General features: G+C 35.0%; 1 protein-coding gene across 2 annotated transcripts in view; it reads left to right on the top strand.

The window, feature by feature from the left end:
- LOC125682297 (sodium bicarbonate cotransporter 3-like) overlaps window positions 1-21,143 on the top strand; it is a 34,736-nt gene extending 13,593 nt beyond the window's left edge. For both annotated transcript variants that reach the window (XM_056156055.1, XM_056156056.1), the window contains exons 5-20: window positions 3,461-3,621; window positions 4,150-4,356; window positions 4,490-4,674; window positions 5,037-5,279; window positions 5,469-5,725; window positions 6,345-6,519; window positions 6,747-6,880; window positions 7,033-7,537; window positions 8,223-8,336; window positions 12,163-12,324; window positions 12,777-12,955; window positions 14,612-14,684; window positions 16,457-16,702; window positions 17,042-17,179; window positions 17,658-17,875; window positions 18,542-21,143. In XM_056156055.1, the coding sequence (XP_056012030.1) occupies window positions 3,461-3,621; window positions 4,150-4,356; window positions 4,490-4,674; window positions 5,037-5,279; window positions 5,469-5,725; window positions 6,345-6,519; window positions 6,747-6,880; window positions 7,033-7,537; window positions 8,223-8,336; window positions 12,163-12,324; window positions 12,777-12,955; window positions 14,612-14,684; window positions 16,457-16,702; window positions 17,042-17,179; window positions 17,658-17,875; window positions 18,542-18,719 (3,175 nt within the window). In that variant the 3' untranslated portion in view covers window positions 18,720-21,143. The remainder of the gene's footprint in view (window positions 1-3,460; window positions 3,622-4,149; window positions 4,357-4,489; window positions 4,675-5,036; window positions 5,280-5,468; window positions 5,726-6,344; window positions 6,520-6,746; window positions 6,881-7,032; window positions 7,538-8,222; window positions 8,337-12,162; window positions 12,325-12,776; window positions 12,956-14,611; window positions 14,685-16,456; window positions 16,703-17,041; window positions 17,180-17,657; window positions 17,876-18,541) is intronic.
- The last annotated feature ends 211 nt before the right edge of the window (window positions 21,144-21,354 follow it).

The following is a 21,354-nucleotide window of genomic DNA, read 5'->3' as shown; positions in this document are numbered from 1 at the left end:
GCTGTCATTGCACCAATTTGTTAAGATATCAAAGGCAAATTAACAAATTGGAAATGTAGATATATTTGTGAATAAAATCAGCCACGACAGAACTAAACAGAATAAAGCATTGTTGATTTTTTTTATTTTGTGAAACTTGCTATTTTCAGAAAATTTTCATGTCCGACTCCAGTATTTACACTTCTTGTTTACATTTCCGTTATAGCAACATGAAAAGCCATGTGAAGAAAATAGATTTCTCACATTCTTACGGGCGTAAATGAAAGGAAGGGATTAATGTTCTTTAAATCTTGAAGAAGTTTGGTATATTTTTGTGTTCGAAATTAAAGCATAAGTTGGAATTCGTCTGTGAAATAAGCATAGATCCATCTGGCATTAGATGATGCATTTCTGTTGACAAAATACTTGTTTGTCATTTAATATTTTTCTCAGAAAATAAAAATTATAAAATAAAATCCTCCCACCGCCCCATAGTTTTTGGTGACCCTGGATGATAATCTACTAATTAAGTTGAATTGGCCTAATTTACTTTTACATGTATGGAGGTTGCAGAAAATGGTAGATATTGTGATCTGCACAGAAAATAAGCACTAATTTACCTGTAATATTTTGTCAGCCAGAATTATTGCAGGCAAGCCAAGGTACCTGTTGTTTAATGTATTACTTGAGAGTAAACATGGAAACTGTCGAAACAATATTGCTTGTAGTAAAATTTTGATCGGCAAAACCATAATAGTAGGTAGCTGCATGTAGTGCATGAATGTCTGAACCTAAAGCATATATATATATATATATATATATATATATATATATATATATATATATCCAATAATAAAAGTCAAGAAACACAAAACTCGAATAACGTTTCACTGTTAGCGCTTTCAGCTTTAATGCCTCTTCAGATAGTTATAAAATGAAATAATTATTTCATTTTATAACTGTCTGAAGAGGCATTAAAGCCGAAAGCGCTAACAGTGAAATGTTATTCGAGTTTTGTGTTTCTTGACTTTAATTATTGGATGTATTTACTGTATTAAATACTGAATTCTTTATATATATATGTGTGTGTGTATCTATGTACATGTATGTATGTAACAAATTTTAATCAAATTACTTTAGAAATCTCAGAGTTATATTTTTAAGCTATTTTTTTTAAGCATAGATCTTTCTTCTGTGAAAGATGCAGAGAAATCCCTAGGCAGAGTATGAGTGAGAATGACGTGAGAAAATCCATTACAAATTGCTTCCATCGTGTTCAGTTTTAGGAAGCAATTGGAGCCCATTATGTCTAATGTTTTGATAATGATGACACTTGCTTGAGAAGCTTATTAAGGTGATAGTGCTGATAAATGCTTTATATGGGGAGATAATCGGGCAACATAGGGCCATATCATTTGTATTTTTCAAAGAGAGTAAACAATATTTAGTTGATTGTATTATCAATTTGAATTTCAGTTGGACCAAATTCCCATTTTTTGTTGGTATCGGACCTCCTGTCCATCGCTCAATTTCAATTCAATTTATTTCGCTCAAACCATGTTAAACGGTACATGAGGTACAATAAATATAATGCAATGTACATGCAAGAAAAATCATCAGAGGTTCATATATGGAATAATACAGCTTTCTTAGATACCAGAGGAAAACATGAAATACAATGTATGTATAAATAAACATAATAGTAATATGTTTAAGGGGAAGCAGAAGAACAATTACGAAAAACAACAAACAATCTAAAAAATATGAGAAATAAGAACACAGAGATTTCTTAATATTTTCATATCTTGAGTTGACAATAGATTAGAAAACTTTAGAACATTTGGTCTTTCATAAAAAAAATTGTCTATGTATTTTTTCCTTAATTGTGAAAAAGTTGGACACTGTAAAATAAAATGGAATTCATCTCTTATTTCTCCTTTATTACAAAATGTACATAGTCTTTCATTCAGGGGAATACCATGCCATCTTCCTGTCTCTATGGGTAATCGGTGATTTGAAGTGCGAAATTTCATAAATAATATTCTTAATTTTACAGGCAGAGTAAGTACATATTTCTCTAAACCAAAACAATGTTTGAAAAGTTTATAGACCTGGCCCTTAGAAGAGTCATCAATATCAGAAGACCAATTCTGAATAAATTGATCTTTCAAAATCAGGTTAACTGTTGTAGATAATCATTTAACATTTACGCAATAACCTTGGTTATTCCAAATATTTGAAAGTCCACACATGTTTAAAATTTTTTGAACACAGTCAATCCAAAGGTTTTTACATCCAACTTTTTCATATTGGGTACAAAAATATCTATAAACAATATTAACAATTTTATTTTCTGAGTATAACAATTTTGCCCAGTATGTAATCATTCTTTAATAAACCTTGATATAAACCGCTAAATGTCAAACCCTGCTGGGTAGTCTATTATAAGTGATTCATTCAGAAGTCACAAAGATTCAATAGAATTCCAAATGCATATTAGTGGGAAATTCAAAATGATCATGAATTCAGATTTTTTTTTTCTCGGGTACGTAAGTGCATTACAAACTTTTTATTTCATTGAAAATTTTGATAAAATTGGCACTGTAGCAACCTCTTAAACGGGTTTGTGCAGGTCTGAGAACCGTAATATATCTTGAGTGTCGATGATTTTCTAGAGCAACATTCAAAGGCTGATTTGCACACTCTTTCTCTCTTGTTCACACAAATTTTCTATTTGGCTCTCTTGCTTTCTCTCAAAATTATGTTGCCGAATATATACATTTCTGACATTCTTTACAAATTGTATTGATAGTCATTTCCTCATGCACTACAGTTGTGAACAATGCCTGAATAAAGTACCTCTATTTTAACAGCAGGGAGGAAAGAAATTATTTCAAGTATAATTAATGTACATAATGTAAATATAGAATATAAATTTCAATTTTGAAAATACATGAGGGTATGAACAGCAACGCTTCACGCTAGTATACTTTCCTGGAGTGCTAACACGTATCGTGAAGTATACCATAATGAAGCCACTGTCTGTTCATAACCTCAAAAAGGAAGAAAATTTATCTCTCACTATCTGCAAAACCCATGACTTGTTAATTAGGATGTATATTGCAGTTAACCAACGTTTCTGTCATTGATGTGTGAATGCTGTTTCTCATATATAATTATCAATGTAACTAACGTACAATTCGATATCGGAAGGAAACCATTCAAACACTGCTGGTGCCTCGCTGTAGAAACTGCAGCGGTGTTAATCGTCACAAATAAGGCGACATATATGGTATAGCTTTTGCAATGAGCTCTAGAGTTACAATTGGAAAAGATATTAATGGTAAAAAAAAATTGTCCAAACAGATGAAGATAATATTATTTTGTTGGAACCCTGAATTGATAAATATTCTGAAATTTTTATATTAATTCATGGACAGGTTTCTACGAATTATTATTGAATTATATATAACACTTTCAGGTGGATTAAGTTTGAGGAGGATGTGGAGGAAGGTGGAGAGAGGTGGTCCAAGCCACATGTGGCCACACTGTCCCTCCACTCACTGTTTGAACTGAGATGCAGCATCCTTAATGGAACAGTGATGCTAGACGTTGAGGCCCATGACCTTTCTTCTCTAATGGGTAGGCTGACTTTCTCTAATGGGTAGGCTGACTTTCTCTAATGGGTAGGCTGACTTTCTCTAATGGGTAGGCTGAATTTGTTTTTGTTTTTTTATCACCTCATGTTGGTGGCAAGATCTGAACTTAAATGACCTGAAACACAACTAATTTCATGGATGATCAGAAAATGATAAACTTGGTAGTAACTGATAGACCATGTCATGTTTTTTCCCTTATTACCTTTGTGAATCTATAGGCTAACTTGTCATTTTATAGAAAGAGTTGACTCTCATGGATTAACAGCTTGTATAGACATTTCATGATAGGAGAGTGGTCTGTCTTTTGTATTGAGTTTGTGATAGACAGAGTGGTATCTCTTTGGTACAGAGCTTGTGATAAACTAGAGTGATGTCTTTGGTATCGAGTTCGTCAGAGACATCAAATATGATAGAAGAGTTGTCTCTCTTTGATATAGAGCTTGTGATAAACAGAGTGATCTCTCTTTGGTATAGAGCTTGTGATAAACAGAGTGATCTCTCTTTGGTTTAGAGCTTGTGATAGATAAAGCTGCGGCAGCCAAGCAGTTGGAAGAATCCCTGAAAGATAAAGTCTTGGAGGTTCTCTTGCTCCGCCATCGGCATCAGAACCAGAAAAAAGGAGCGGAGAACGGAGGCGGCAAGCTTCACCTTCCAAGCATCAAGTCATTTGCTGACATTGGAAAGAAAGGATCTGTTCCCAAGGCTCTTGGGAATAATGGTAATTCTATAAAATGTATTTCATGAAAACTGGTGTCACATATGTGTTTAAGATTGTACGTTACTTTCTTAGTAAAAAGAATTTGGGTGATATTTTTGCACAGATATTGATTTCTATTTCAAATCATTTGCAGGGGATGAAAGAGATTCTTCCATATTAAAAAATGGTCGTTTACTGACAGCAAAAAGTACCCCCAACTTTCACCGGTCTTTAAGCCCAGAAAGTACAGAAACAAATTTAGAAGTGACACCTACTTATGCAGGATCACTAGTCACCAATACCAGTACCAATGACCTTCAGCGCGAAAAAGCAGGAAAGGTAGATAACTTCAGAATGAAGCTCGTAGACCGGCACTGTATAGTGTATATGATACATGTTTGTGGCTCGTAGACAGGCACTGTATAGAGTATATGATACATGTATGTGGCTCGTAGACCGGCACTGTATAGTGTATATGATACATGTTTGTGTCAAAATAAAAGTGAATTTTCTTTAGTGGTATTTGCACTCCATAAAAGAATCCCATTTCTATTTTACGGAAGCGTATCTTTATAAGAATGTTTAAAATTGTGAATTTTTTGGCACCATGTTTCTCCTGCCTTGTATATAGTTACAGCTTATACAATATACATGCAGTATGTACAAGGTGTCTTCCATGCTATGTTTTTTTGTCTTAGTAGAACTTGCATTTTATGAAGAAAATTCCACTAGGAGCAGAAGCTGCAAACATTCTGGTAGGGGAGGTGGATTTTCTGACATACCCCATGGTGGCGCTTGTCCGACTTCTCCATTCTTTTGTCATGCCTGACCTGACGGAGGTTCCCGTACCCACCAAGTTTGTCTTCATTATGCTGGGACCCATGGGTAACCAGAGTAAATACCATGAGATTGGGAGAGCTATTGCCACTCTGATGTCGGATGAAGTAAGAATGCATATGAATTTTCATTAAAACTTGTCATGAATTATGAATGCTATTTCATGTGAAATATGTATTCTGTTAAAGACTTTTTTAAAACAGGATTCAGTTGAAAAAGCTAACATATCAGTTAAGATATTGATATGTAATTGTTGGTGAACAACAAACTAAGGGTAATCCCATTTTTTGTTGCAGGTGTTCCATGATGTAGCGTATCACGCTCGCAACAGAGACGACCTGCTGGCTGGGATTGACGAGTTCCTGGATCAAGTCACAGTTCTCCCCCCTGGAGAGTGGGACCCCAGTATCAGAATAGAACCCCCCAAACAGATCCCCTCTCAGGAGAGCAGGAAGAACTTTGCAGGAAACCCTCCTCTTCCCAACGGTAAAGTGGTGGAGTTTGATGTGGAGGAATTAGGTCATGAAGATCCCAGCCTTAGGAGAACAGGAAGGTGGGCCGCCAAGTTAAATATTTCTCTTTACCTGTCAGGTGTCATTCTGCATTAAATTAGTACAACTCCCAGGAAGCATTAGTTGGTTATGTAGATTTTTTTTCTGCAATGATTGCTACCTTCACCACCAGATAAAACAACAAAGAAAAATTATTGTTTATATTTATATTTTTATGTACTTTTTGAAAATATGAACTAGCCTAAAGTACTAAATATACTGTACCATTGACACATTCATTACTTTTAAACGGAACAGCCAATATACACCCTTTGACCTTGACAATGCTCCATCTTTGATGATAATTGCGCGGACAGGTGGTACTAAAAAAAACGGATGGAACTAGTTTGCAACAAACATGCATTCATTGTCTATGATGAAAGCAATGTCAATATCAAAAGAAATATAAGAGAAAAGATTCAGTAAATGTAAATATATTAGTATAATTCTCGGGAAGCATGAATGCTCATGGGTTAGCAAAGGTTTAAGGAGACGGATGTCCTGTTGTGATCATGTTGGAATAAAAGATTCATAAAACGTCAAACATTGTATGGTGTACAGACAGTCTTGAAGAAATGGAGGCATGCCAGCGTAAATTGTATTTTGTATTTCTGTGTGCAGGTTTTGCGGGGGTCTGTTTGATGACGTAAGACGGAAGATCCCTTGGTACCTGTCGGACTTCCGGGATTGTCTACACTTCCAATGCTTAGCCTCGTTTGTCTTTCTGTATTTTGCCAGTCTAACGCCAATCATCACATTTGGAACATTTCTAGCAGATGAAACCAATAACTCAATGGTCTGTGTAATATGCATCAAACACTTTCCAAATTCATTCATACATCTGATCATTTACATAAGCAAATTTTAATTTATAAATGATATGAACATGCAGAAATTAACTGATCACCAACACATCGTGACAATGCACTGTGTTGATCGGTTTTGATGATTTGAACAGTTCGATGTGTACGGATTAAGACTACATCTACAGCGTTTCAATAAACAGGCTTTTTTCTCTGACAGGGTGCCCTGGAGAGTATATTTGCAGCAGCGTTGTGTGGAGTCATCTACGCATTGTCTGCGGCACAACCACTGGCTATATTGGGATTCACAGGTCCTGTGCTGGTGTTTGAGAAAATTCTCTATGACCTATGCAAGTATGTATAATTAGTTTTTAAACCTAACATGAATTTCCAATTGAAATTATAACTTCATATAAACTTTCAGGTTTAAAAGTTTCTATCTTTTGCACTGCAGCAGAAGAAGATTGCTTTTTTGAAATTGCTGACACCATTCTTCATTTTTTCAGTGAGAATGGCTGGGATTATCTGGAATTCCGCTTTTGGATTGGAATGTGGATTGCAGCCATCTTGCTGTTCATTGTGTTATTTGACCTATCTGCACTTGTGCAGTTTGTAACACGCTTCACAGAGGAGGGCTTTGCATTACTGATTTCCCTCATTTTTGTTTTTGAAGCATTTGAAAAGTTAATCCATGTGATGAAGCATCACCCAATCCATTTCTCTGATGTTCCTATAATAGAGCAATGCTCTGGTCTCTGTGCTTCTCCTTACTGGAACGGCAGCCATATTTTTAATGATACAAATCAATGGAGAGAAAATGTAACAGATCTGTGGTCAAACAAGAGTATGCAGGACTGTGTGTTAGATGGAGGAAACTGGACCATTCCCGGGGTGGATGTACATAAGCAAGAGCCCGAGGTGTTCTTTATGTCTGTGATATTGTTCTTTGGGACATTTTCCACAGCCATGACTCTGAAGGGAATGAAATCTAAGCCTTTCTTTCCTAGTCAGGTTAGTATAAATACAAAACTTGGAGACTCTCTTTCCTAGTCAGGTTAGTATGGGGATACAAAACTTGGAGACTTTCTATCCTAGTCAGGTTAGTATGGGGATACAAAACTTGGAGACTTTCTATCCTAGTCAGGTTAGTATGGATACGAAACTTGGAGACTTTCTATCTTAGTCAGGTTAGTATGGATACGAAACTTGGAGACTTTCTATCTTAGTCAGGTTAGTATGGATACGAAACTTGGAGACTTTCTATCCTAGTCAGGTTAGTATGGATACGAAACTTGGAGACTTTCTATCTTAGTCAGGTTAGTATGGATACGAAACTTGGAGACTTTCTATCTTAGTCAGGTTAGTATTGGTACGAAACTTGGAGACTTTCTATCTTAGTCAGGTTAGTATGGATACGAAACTTGGAGACCTTTAGTAGTCATGTCTAGTTAACGCTATATAAATGTATGAGTTTGTGGCAAGTTCACGAACTTTTGTGTAATGGGGTGAATGGACATCTAGTGAGAGTCTTCAGAGTATGTTGATAAAATTTTGTTCTAAACTATGAAATAAGAATGCAATAATGAGTTTTGGTGAGTATATATCACTTTTAAAAATATACCAGATATTGATACTGTAGACTGTTCTCTTAACATCAGAGACTGATTAACTGGTTGACGGTGTTGTATAATTGCAGGTGAAGCAGTTTTTGAGTGATTTCTGTGTTGTCATAGCGATTGTCATGATGGTTATGGTCGATGTAGTCTTTGACATTCACACTCCAAAACTGAAAGTGCCGTCTGAATTTAAGGTCAGTGACTGCCATCTGATTCAAGGTCAGGGAAAGTACAGGTGAATATTTGTATCATTCTCCATGTAGGACGGACCTCTATGTATTAATAGTCCCGTAGTCAGAGATTTGGGGCCGTATAATTTTTGGTCTGTCTCTGTCTGTTTTTCAGGGGAAAAACATTTACTATGACCATAACTTATGATTGGTTGGTGATGAGTCTTTCATGATGATATTTCACATGTGTATTTCTTGTGACAAGACCTTTCTTTTGGTTTGTGCATATAAAATAAAATAGTGAGGAAATGAAACTCTATACCCACAAGAAAAAGATAGAAATTACAATGTGTGTCAGGTATTTATTTAATATTAGAATAATGCATTTAATATTAGAATAATGCATGTAAAATGATTTCATCGAAATGATTATTTTGACATTTATAGCCCAGTTTAACGTCAACATTTTTGATGTACACCTAATGAACAATTATCATCATTCAAAAGAATGTGAATATAGGTATAAATATGCTTTAAATCATGTGCAAGCAATTTACTTTTTTGGAAATTAACACGAACTGTAAAATCTATTTATAATTAGTAAAATCTTTGCACAATTGATAAAGCTTTCATCTGTTAGTTTTACAGTGAGTATTTTAGATGTACACTTGCAATCAATTTTCATTCTCAGGAACTTTACTTTCACTTAAATCTACATAATTTTGTTTATCATGATGAAGAAATGGAATGTTCACAAAAATTTCATTGTACTGATAAGATCAATAAGGCAAGATTGACGAAATGGAATTACTAAGCATAAGCGATTTATGCTATTTTGTGTAAATAGTCATTAGATATAAGTTGGTTGCTTTTATATTGTTTAAAATCCTGTGTGGTAATTTTTATACGCCGTCTTAAGACGGGACGTATTATGGTATGGCGTTCATGTCCGTCCATCTGTTAGCTTTTTCGTGTCCGACCCGTAACTTAAATACTACAAGGCCTAGAATCATCAAACTTTGTCTGTAGATACATCTTGGGTAGAAGGTGTGTCACACATTAAAACCAGGTCACTGTGACTTTTCATTAAGAAGATATGGCCATATATGGCAAAAACTTGTCCGGCTCATAACTTGAAAACTATTAGACCTAGAATCACTGAAATTGGTCAACTAATGCATCTTAGGTAGAAGGTGTGTCGCATCCTACTTTAAGGTCACTGTGACATTTAATTAAGGTGATATAAAAAAAAAAATGTTTTAATGGGTACAATCTATACTGTTAACAATATGTGACGGGCGTATCATGTGCCGTGGCGGTGCACTTTATTCACTCATATGGAGACATTGCCATTGCTGGTGAAGGGCTGCAAAATTGAAGCCTATGCTCAGCGCTTAATTACGGCTCTTTCATTTGCCATGGGATCTTTATCATGCCACACCAGCTGTGACACGAGGCATCGGTTTTTGCAGTCTCATCCAAAGGACCCTGTGTTAGTGCTAGGTGATCGCATTTTCACCAATGGCGAAAGTAAACTGCGTGTGACAAGTTAATTTCATGCCCTACTCGTCACTTTAGCGAACAAGATTTTTCTACTTTCATTTCTGTTTTTGTACTTCGAATTCCAATTTTGACATTTTATTTTAATGTTTCCGTCATTTGGAAACTCTCGTATGATACCGTTTAAATATGTGATGAAGGAGTCTATGGTGTGTGGACAATCCTGGGTTCGAATTCATTTCCAGTTGGACGGATCTCTAGATACATTTTCTCCTTTACTGTTACATTATCATTGTTATAATTATTTCTGTATTAATGACATTACAATACACCCACTTTATATACTTTACACCAACCATGCAATTAGGCATTTATTCAATAGAGTTGAGAATCTAATTGTAAATGGTATTATGTTAGAAAATTTGCTAGAGTACTCTGATAAAGTTGTGATTTTCTTCTTACAAACGCTGTGACCAACTTTCCATCTTGAAATCGTTTATCATGATTTTACCATATGCTTTCATTATTTCCCCCCCCCCCCCTTTTTTTATGCCCCCGAGATCGAAGATCGGGGGGGGCATATTGTTTTTGTCCTGTCTGTCATTCTGTCTGAAACTTTAACCTTGCTAATAACTTTTGAACAGTAAGTGATAGAGCTTTGATAATTCACATGAGTATTCCTTGTGACAAGACCTTTCCGTGGGTACCAACATTTTTTACCCTGTGACCGTGACCTTGGAGATTGACCTACTTTTTGAAAACTTTAACCTTGCTAATAACTTTTGAACAATAAGTGATAGAGCTTTGATATTTCACATGAGTATTCCTTGTGACAAGATCTATCCGTGGGTATACCAACATTTTTGACCCCGTGACCTTGGAGTTTGACCTACTTTTTGAAAACTTTAACCTTGCTAATAACTTTTGAACAGTAAGTGATAGAGCTTTGATATTTCACATGAGTATTCCTTGTTACAAGATCTTTCCGTTGGTATTGAACCTTTTGACCTTGACATTTGACCTACTTTAATTTTTTTTTTTTTACATTGGTCATAACTTCTAAATGGTAAATATTAGTAAATATTAGAGCTTTCATATTGTACATGAGCATTTCTTTTAACAAGATCTTTCTACTGGTACCAAGATATTTGCCCTTGTGACCTTGGCCATCTTTGGAATTGGCCATTATCGGGGGCATTTGTGTTTCACAAACACATCTTGCTTATTTTTAACAATCCTCAGATGCTGATGAGAACTATGTGTTTCAGTGTATTTTGCAAATAAAATTTTTTGAATCATATCAAATTCCTTTTTTTGAATTTAGTGTGGCTAATGAAAAACTGTTCTAACCCTGATCCCCACAGGATAACTAGACAGAAGTGATTTACAGTCATTAGACAGAAGTGATTTACAGTCATTAGACAGAAGTGATTTACAGTCACTAGACAGAAGTGATTTACAGTCATTAGACAGAAGTGATTTACGGTCACTAGACAGAAGTGATTTACAGTCACTAGACAGAAGTGATTACAGTCATTAGACAGAAGTGATTTACGGTCATTAGACATAAGTGATTTACAGTCACTAGACAGAAGTGATTTACAGTCATTAGACAGAAGTGATTTACAGTCATTAAACAGAAGTGATTTACGGTCATTAGACAGAAGTGATTTACGGTCACTAGACAGAAGTGATTTACAGTCACTAGACAGAAGTGATTACAGTCATTAGACAGAAGTGATTTACGGTCATTAGACATAAGTGATTTACAGTCACTAGACAGAAGTGATTTACAGTCATTAAACAGAAGTGATTTACGGTCATTAGACAGAAGTGATTTACGGTCATTAGACAGAAGTGATTTACGGTCATTAGAGATTTACAGTCATTAGACAGAAGTGATTTACAGTCATTAGACATATTACAGTCATTAGACAGAAGTGATTTACAGTCATTAAACAGAAGTGATTTACGGTCATTAGACAGAAGTGATTTACAGTCATTAAACAGAAGTGATTTACGGTCATTAGACAGAAGTGATTTACGGTCACTAGACAGAAGTGATTTACAGTCACTAGACAGAAGTGATTACAGTCATTAGACAGAAGTGATTTACGGTCATTAGACATAAGTGATTTACGGTCACTAGACAGAAGTGATTTACGGTCACTAGACAGAAGTGATTTACGGTCACTAGGCAGAAGCGATTTACGGTCACTAAACAGAAGCGATTTACGGTCACTAGGCAGAAGCGATTTACGGTCATTAGACATAAGCGATTTACAGTCATTAGGCATAAGTGATTTACAGTCATTAGACATAAGTGATTTACGGTATGTTGTGTTTTCAGCCAACAGATGTAACGCGCCCATGGATCGTAGATCCGTTTAAACACAATCCATGGTGGCTGGTCTTCGCAGCTTTGCTTCCCGCTCTTCTTGCCACAATCTTATTGTTCATGGATCAACAAATCACTCTAGTCATCATTAACAGAAAAGAAAACAAGCTATTGGTAAGTCAACAAATTGTCACAGTGTTTTCTGTGGGTGGGAGATACGAGGGAGAGAGAAGGTAGACCTCTGTGTACTTAAAATTCCTGGAAAATACGATAAAACTTTGGTCCAGATGACAGAATCATACAATTAAGAAAACACCGGCAACACATTCAAAGCTGTTATTTAGATTATTAAGCTTATGATTATAACCATGTACTATAAATTCTTAAAACTCACAGACCAGAGATCTTCTGACCATCAATGCATGTCTCATCTGGTCATTCAAAATAATACAGGACTGTTTTCTGAAGAAATGGCTTCTTTTTTACCATTTTAAATTTGGGTCGTAACGAGGAGATCCGGGAGGTTTTTGACTCTCGACAAGAGACATTTTTTATGTGAGATTCTGATAGTTTCCCAGCCAAACTGGGAGATATCACATATTTCATGGACCCCTTGTTTTTTGTAGAAGGGACATGGATACCACTTGGACTTACTTCTGGTGGCTTGTCTGGTAGTGGTCTGCTCTATTTTGGGGTTGCCGTGGTATGTGACGGAGACCGTACTCTCCATTACACATGTGATGTCGCTGAAGAGAGAGTCCGAGTGTTCAGCTCCGGGGGAGAGTCCCAAGTTCCTTGGGGTTTGGTGAGTACTTAGAGGTATCAGAGGTGTCTGATGAAGATCTTGTCTCTGGGGGAGAGTCCTAAGTTTCTTGTGGTTTAGTGAGTACCTAGCAGTAGTTGAGGTGTCTGATGAAGATCTTCCAGTGGGATAATTTGTGTGCAAGAACTCTTTTTCAAAGTGAAGAACTTGCTTAACTTTACTCTTTGTTGCAACACAAAGTGCTCTAAGAGTCTGAAATTTGGTGCAATAAATTTAGCACATTGACAAACATGATTTACTCATTATAAATTAGCTTGTTTCAAAATCACTATTAATCACTTTATTCTCAAACAAATTGTGTCTCGTGAATTTGGATAGTGGCCTTAAAGCAGAAATCAGATTTTACTGCCCCCACCATGAAACGGCTAGCTATAGGGCATACAGTGTCATTCTGTCATATTCCATCATAATTCAGTTTCTGCTCATTATTTCTGCTACAGTTGCATATATTCAACTGAAATTTGGTATGTATAGATACATGACGAGAATATCTATGAAGTCATATTCTTATTTGGTTCTAGTTGAATATTTTTTGACAGAGTTGTACCCCTTTCACATAGAAAATTTCAAACATCTCATTGTTTCTGCTTATTTATTTAGTCACACATGGGCATTTTGAATTAAAATTTGGGCTATAGATATGTCCTGAAAATATGCAGGTCAAGTTCTTCTTTTGTTTTGGTCAAGTAATATTGGGAAGAGTTGCGCCACTTGGACTTTGAAAAATTTCAAGCAATTTATGTATTTTCTTTTCATTATCTTAAGTCATACATGGACATTTTGAATTGAAATTTGAGATATCAGTATTATAGGGTTATTGAACTTATATTGGTGAATATGGCATGAGTTGGCTGTCAAAATGCACGAGCTTGCGAGTGCATTTTGACAGCCAACGAGTGCCAATATAAGTTCAATAACCCTTTTATTATATAGCTAAAGTATATTATAGTTGTTGAATTATATCCCCTTTCACTCAAAATACTCCAAAGTAGACGAGAATTCATCAATATTGGCATCTAAGGTGAAGGTGTGCAATATCAGCATGCATTTCTTAACTGTTCAATATTCAGCATGCATTGGCTTATTTATGTCATTACGGTAAGGTCAATATTGAACGCTCATACTCAGAATGTTTCGGGTGCACACAATTTACGCAATGCAAAGTTATAGCGTTCAATAAATTTTCAGGATATTGAACGCTAACATTCTCTAGATTTTACGCAGATTTTATAATAGACTATTTTTTAGCTATATAATAAAACATGAGATACTTATTACAAGGGTCTGGTCATATTACTTTTTGCAGAGTTATGGCCCTTAGGCAGGAGGAGTCTTCATGTTGCTGCATTGTCACACATAATTATATATATGTAGTGATGAACTTTAAAGTGAATGCAAATTTTGCCTTGTTAATAAATCTGCAAAAGTCTGTAAATATATGAATAAGTGACAGAAGGCTGAGTTGCAAAATTGCAAACCTAGATCACTTGTGGTGTAATTTTTACAGTAGCTTTACATCTCCATGAATGGGCCATCTTGACATTTTTCAAGTAGTTGTCATGAATATTAAAGTGTATTGTAAAAATGCATTTGCAGGTACATTCACAGTCAAACATTGAAATGTTTATTCTTTTCCAGGGAACAGAGAGGAACTGGGATAGCCATCAGTGTGATGATCGGAGCCTCAGTTCTCCTGACTGATGTTCTGAAGGTAGGTCCATTTACTGAAGAATCATCATCATTTGTATTTTGACCATTTAGTACACAGAGAATACTTTCTCTAGACTTGCATGTATCTCACATTTTGGAAAGATCAATTTCAAATTTTGATGTAAACATTATCGAAAAGAAGATGGTACGTTTTCACCAGTTATCAGCCCTAAAATTAAATGCGCATTTTCCCATCAGGTTTACACTTGGGGTAAAGTTTTCCACAGCCATTGCCCTTGCTAATTTCAAGAGATTTTGTGTATTTTGATTTGGTCAATTATATAACTTAGTTTGGTTGTAGGCCATGCATGTGCTCCATATTTTTTAGCCAAGTTGCGTAGCAAATCTCAGCTTTTAAATTGGCGAAGGATGGGCGGGCAGCGTCCACAATTAGCTTGTCCGGTCTCTAACTTTCATACTTTTTGGTTCATCTTTGTGAGACTTATATAACATGATCACATCCAAAAGAGGAAGGTTCCTATTTATTTTGAGGTCAAGGTCACTTTGTCACTAAATGCCATAGATTTGAGCTTGTCCGGTCTCTAACTTTCATACTACTTGGTGCGTCTTTGTCAGACTTGCATATTTTGATCACATCCAAAAGAGGAAGGTTCCTATTTATTTTGAGGTCAAAAGGTCAAAGGTCAAGGTATCTTTTTCACTATATACTGTAGATTTGAGCTTGCCTCTAACTTTTATATATGTACTTGCTGGTGCATGTTTTTCAGACTTCAAATCCTGATGACATTCAAGATTCATGTAGCTTTTGAAATCCAAAGGTCAAGGTCATTATCACACTAAATACCTACTGCGGCCATTCAAAGCTTCATACTTATAAACTATATTGAATACGTGGATGTTTTTACTTCATGAATGCAAGCGTGCATAATTTTCCAAACTGCAACTCGGCCATACGCATCTTTGATGCGTTTTAGCAATTTTTTCAAGCTAAAATGCTTTGAAAATATCCATTTTCTACTTTCTCAATGAAAGCAGGAAAATCCACCTATTTATGGCTTCATACTTGGTACCATAGAGATTCCATTTGAAAAAATAACTTCTTAGATACTATACTGTAAAAGAGTTCTGTGTAATCCTTTCTATAAAATTCTTGAAAACACAGGGCCAAATAAGAGTGAAAGTGTACCTGGTTCTTTACTGTAAATCAGATCTCGTGTATTTTGTGAGACTCTATTTCTGCGATCTTGTTTTGAAGAATTTAGAAGTTGGAGATAATTTTCACAAATTTCCAATCTGTTTATCACAATGTATATTCATGTAACTGTATGAAATTGTTCACTTTTATTATCAATTTATCATTGACATGCATCCTTGCAAGTGAAGAGAAAGTTCTCACAAGTGATCTGACTATATACAATAAAGCATGGTTATAACAAACCTCAAGGGCCAGCAAAAAACTGTTATAACCAAACTTTATTATATGCAAGAAAATTTCTTTATTTTTCTCTAATAGGCAAATAAATATCATTTTGCAGTAAGCGTGAATTCGTTATAAGCTTGAATTCGTTCTAGGCGTGAATTTGTTATTAGTGTGAATTTGTTCTAGGCGTGAATTTGTTATAAATGTGAATTTGTTATAAGTGTGAATTCGTTATAAGCATGAATTCGTTCTAGGCGTGAATTCGTTATAAGCGTGAATTCGTTATAAGCATTGTAATGAACATATTTTACTGTATTGTTATTTGTTGATTAAAAATTTATTGCCCGTAATGTAAGTTGGGAATATTTATATAATATCCTACTTTATTTCAGTATATTCCTATGCCGGTGTTATACGGCGTGTTCCTCTATATGGGTGTCTCTTCATTACACGGGATGCAGTTGGTGAACCGGATCCTCATCTGGTTCATGCCCCAGAAGTACCAGCCCGACTACATGTATCTCCGACACGTCCCCACCAGGAGGGTCCACCTCTTTACAGGCGTTCAAGTTCTCTGTCTCGTCGTGTTGTGGGTCATCAAGAGTATCCATAAAACTTCAATTACTTTCCCAATCATGGTACACATTCCAAGACATTTTATGATACCCTATTTAACTTGAACATTTTGTGTATATATTATGGTTCTTAAGTGGAAAATGTATTGGGAATTTTTCACTTTTAATGTATACAAGATGCATCAGTTTGAGGGATATTGGCTATTTTTTAAAGATAAAATCATTTTTGATTATTGAAAAGTAAGTATGTTTTTTTATTTATACAGGTAGAATGTGTTGTGCGTCACCTGTAGGGTTGTACATTTGTCCATGTGAAATCAGTATAGAAATAAAACGTCAGAAATGGACATGCAAACAGTTTTTGTCATCAGAATTTTGAGATGCAGAGACTTAATATTGTAGGTGCTGGGTATGTGCTTTGTCCGCAAAGGGATTGAAAAGATTTTTACTCAGGAAGAATTGAAATGGCTGGATGACATCATGCCTGAGGTTCACAAACGTGCAAAGGAAGATGAACTAAAACGCCAGGACAAAAAGGAAGTAAGTCATGGAAAATCAAGTATTTCACAACACAGCAGGATTTTGTTTTCTGTAGAAACCTACACTGTACTTTGTGGAAGCTGATCACTTATTAGGGTTGTATTGCTTAAGACCTCAGTTGGTAGAGCACGGAACTGGAGATGTAGGGGCCAAAGTTTCGAATCTCAGTCTGCTTTGTTGCATTTTCTCCCTTTCCATTGAATTTAGTGATGTGAAATACCACTAAAACTGCCTGCCAGGGGAGAGCCTGTCTTCTGAGGCAATGACTTTTAAAGGGGAAGTAATGTTATGGTCAGACTGTTTTGATCACAATTAGCTCTGTTGTTTTAATCGCTGATAATCAATTATTTCTGTTGGTAGACCACCGGACTAGATATTCAGGGGACTTGGTTTTAATTATGATCTTGTTTTTTTTTGGATTTTCTCCTTTCATGTTACACTATCATTACAAAGGACAATGCATTGTTTTTTGTTGCAGACCCACCATGGATCTCAAGTTCTGAACAGTTCAGGAACTGTGCAAGTACCGCTAATCAGTGGCAATGTCATCAATATACCTGTGGAGCGAATCACGGTTACCACGGAACCAGAAATCAACATCTCGGAGGAAATGTCCAAAACGACACTATGGAAAACAATTGTCGCCAACGAATCTTTCAACAGTCTGACAAACCTGGAGGCATCGTCACAGAAAAGGTTTGTGTATCACCATACTTCTCTCATCAAAGACTTTCTCAAATACTGTATTTTTTTTTATTTTACGAAAGTACTTAATATTGCGAAATGACTTATGGGCGTCAAATTGCATGATCAGGAATTCACGAGTGCTCTATTGATCAAGTGTTTTTTTAAATATGTATTTCAGCAATATAAAAATGAAAGCAAGTAATTTTATTTCATGTGTCATGTTTCTGGTGAAATTACGCGCTGATAGATTCCTTGCGTATATTTAGAAATCTACAGGAAACACAAACATTAATTTCTGTTTGATTACATTAAAGCATTGTAAACAGTGTATCATCTTTAAGACTTCTTTAAACTTTATGAGAAACAAGAGTGGTCGGAGAGTTTTGAATCCAGACAAGGCAGAACTAGTACTGTCAATATAAATTTTTCTGCATGTTGTTAATTACAGATATTTCCTACATATAAGGTTTATATACGTGATGTCAGTATCATCAGTTAAATAATAACGTCATACTGTGGGAATAGAATGCGTGGGATAATTTAAACGAAAATATTATAATAGCATATTTAGATTTCCACATTTAGAGTAGTTTAGATGAGATGAATTATAAGATAAAAATTAAAAACATCCTATTGATTTTAATTAAACATTGGTACATTTTCTTGTATTCCCAGAAAACACAAACACAGAAAGAGCAATAAAAGAATGTCGCCTGTCGCTGGCGGTCCACCCGATGAGAAAGAGTCCCTGAGTAATAAAGAGAGCAACACCCCACTGTTCTACATCGTGGAGGACGAGACCGATACTTTACTGGAGCCGAAACCCAGTAACATTGCGAACACCAAAGTCTAGGACAGGGTGGATGGGATACATTTATTATGTTTTTATTTTATCCATCATATTGTACTGTAACAGAATTTTGATATTTTTAGCAGTAATTTTAGACTGTAAACTTGTAAGTTGTGTCACATCTTGTGTTGTGGATTCTTGTTTTTGCTGGGGTTCTGGTTGTTTGTCTCTTTCATTCAGCATAGTCTCCAAAGAGCACAATGTTTATCTGTTTTCTTTGTTGATTGAAGAATGTGAATTTTGTCCACAAAGGATGTTTTATCTAGTGAGTGCACAAAGTCAAATTAAGAATGGGTAATGAAAATGAAATCTCATAAATATTTAACGACTGAGTCAGGTTCCACTGTAATATTTTCACGTGGTTTTGACTTAATTTTTCCATCGTAGCTCTAACACAGGCGTAGAGCTGGTCTTCACATTCTTTGGGATTTTGTTTTTACATTTTTGACTTTGAAAGTTCATTACAGATGCCGTTTTACATTTGAAATGAGTTTTCACGGGGGTGGGGACCCCCAAGAAATCTCCATTTATAAGTACACACTATAGTGAATTGTGATTTGATACTCCTTTACTGCATGTTTTTTTGTCTTGATCCTATTTCATGTAAATTTATATACACACATACACAGTTGAAACTGTATGATTAGAACCTTTATAATCAGATACCTGCATACTCCATAATGGACCATGAATTCCAACTCTAATTTCAATACCAATTGTCTTTTATTTAAATTCTCAACACAGTGCCATCTTAACATTCTGTCCAATCCAACACAACATGTCATTCCTAGAGAATGTACGACTGTAGACATATGAATGGATATTTTTTAGCTTCGATATCTTTACCAATTGAAATGATGGCCATTTCCTCATGAATGTGAATCTCAATTAATATAGTACGATTAATTAAACGGCTGGGAATATTGTGACAGAAATGAAAATAAAATGTAAATACAATTGTATAAGAAATAAATTTCATTTTTGAAAATACATGACGGTAATAAACAGCAAAATTTCACCCCAGCATACTTTTCATGAAGCATTGACGCACTTCGGAAATATGCTGGCGTAAAGCATCACTGTTCCTGCCCATGAGTATTTTCAAAAATGAAATCTATTTCTTTACAGTATATATTGTGTACATACTTGCCTACACATAATTCCTACTTGTAAATACTAATACATGTAAATTATATTGCTGAGTATTTGACTTTGTTGTTAGAAGAGGGCTATCATTGCATTGCCTGCTGCCCGGTTCTGTTAAGATAACAGTGTATTGGATATTGTTTAATGTACACAGTGACATTTTAAAGTTTTTTAGCACTTGAGCTTGAGACTATATACTTGTTTTTAACGTGATAGAAGTTCATTCATTATTCAGAAATTGAAAAACATCAAAATTTTCAAGAAATATTTCAATTTTAAATCTTGCAAATATGCCCTCTTGTTGTTAAATACACCATGTTTATAAAATATAGCATTGGGAATGAAATCACAGAAAGTGTGAACTGGTTATGACATGAATAAAGAATTGTAGAGATTTTTGGTATAAATTTTTATTTTGATTTGGTGTGTGCCAAACAATGACATTGATATATATTAAAACAGAGATGTCATATTTTTATATGTCTCATTTTTATCCAGTAGTGCTTTCATAATCTTAGTTTTGATTTTACATGTATGTTGTGCTGAGGTATTTATTTTAGGTTTTAATTAAATGTAATATTCTGAACCTGAATGCTTCTATGGTATGTAAATATATGTACCAGCTCAATTGCACTATTGTGTTTATGTATTCATGTTATTTCTTTTATTTCTTACTTTTAAGAAACAAGTACATGTTAATATTGAATTTTTCAAATTTAATTTATAATTGTCATACTTATAAGTGTTCCTGATTGAAATAATACATATGTAGCATGCACAGTCCAACAATGTGGTATCCGAATTTGTATTTTGTTGCAATCAAAATAAAGATTCCTAGCATCATTGTACATGCAAGTTTCTATAAGTTATCCATTAGTGCCGATTTTTACGGGCAAGTCTTTTAATCACGGAGCATGTCTCCAATGTTTTTGGTTATTGTTTTTGAAATGCAAGAATCTCAAAATCAAAAGGAACTCATTTTTACTTCCAAGTATTACTTGTTTTGTATGTATATTGTGCCTGCATTAATTGACCTTGAAATTACAACCTGTGTTTTACCAGTGTTTGCCATGTGTTTTGTTGTTTTTTTGGGTCTATTTTTTAACTGTCTCTATCCATTTATATATATATATATATTTAAGGATGAGACGGGAATTGAGTGAAGTGATTTATCATAACACGTGAATTATATAGATATTTCATGTTGCACAGGAAAGGGTCAATGTATGTGTGAATTTGATAAAAATGTGACAGTTCAAAAATTAAATCTGTATGATCGAATACATGACTTGTTTAAATGTGTTGTTGGATACAATGTTTTTGAATGGGTGATTATTGATTTCAAACTTTAAGTCAAATACACGTAGCGGAGTAAATTACAAGTGTGAATTAATAGGACAAAGATTACAATATGGGCTAAAATTAAAACGTTAAGTGACTTTTAAATAATCGCTAAGAGACCATATTTTTGCGATACTTGGGTTCTCGTGGA

This window comes from Ostrea edulis, chromosome 2 (assembly GCF_947568905.1).
Source record: "Ostrea edulis chromosome 2, xbOstEdul1.1, whole genome shotgun sequence".
Taxonomy (NCBI): Eukaryota; Metazoa; Mollusca; class Bivalvia; order Ostreida; family Ostreidae; genus Ostrea; species Ostrea edulis.
Note: the sequence above shows the minus strand (reverse complement) of the source record. Positions and strands in the feature narration are given on the sequence as shown.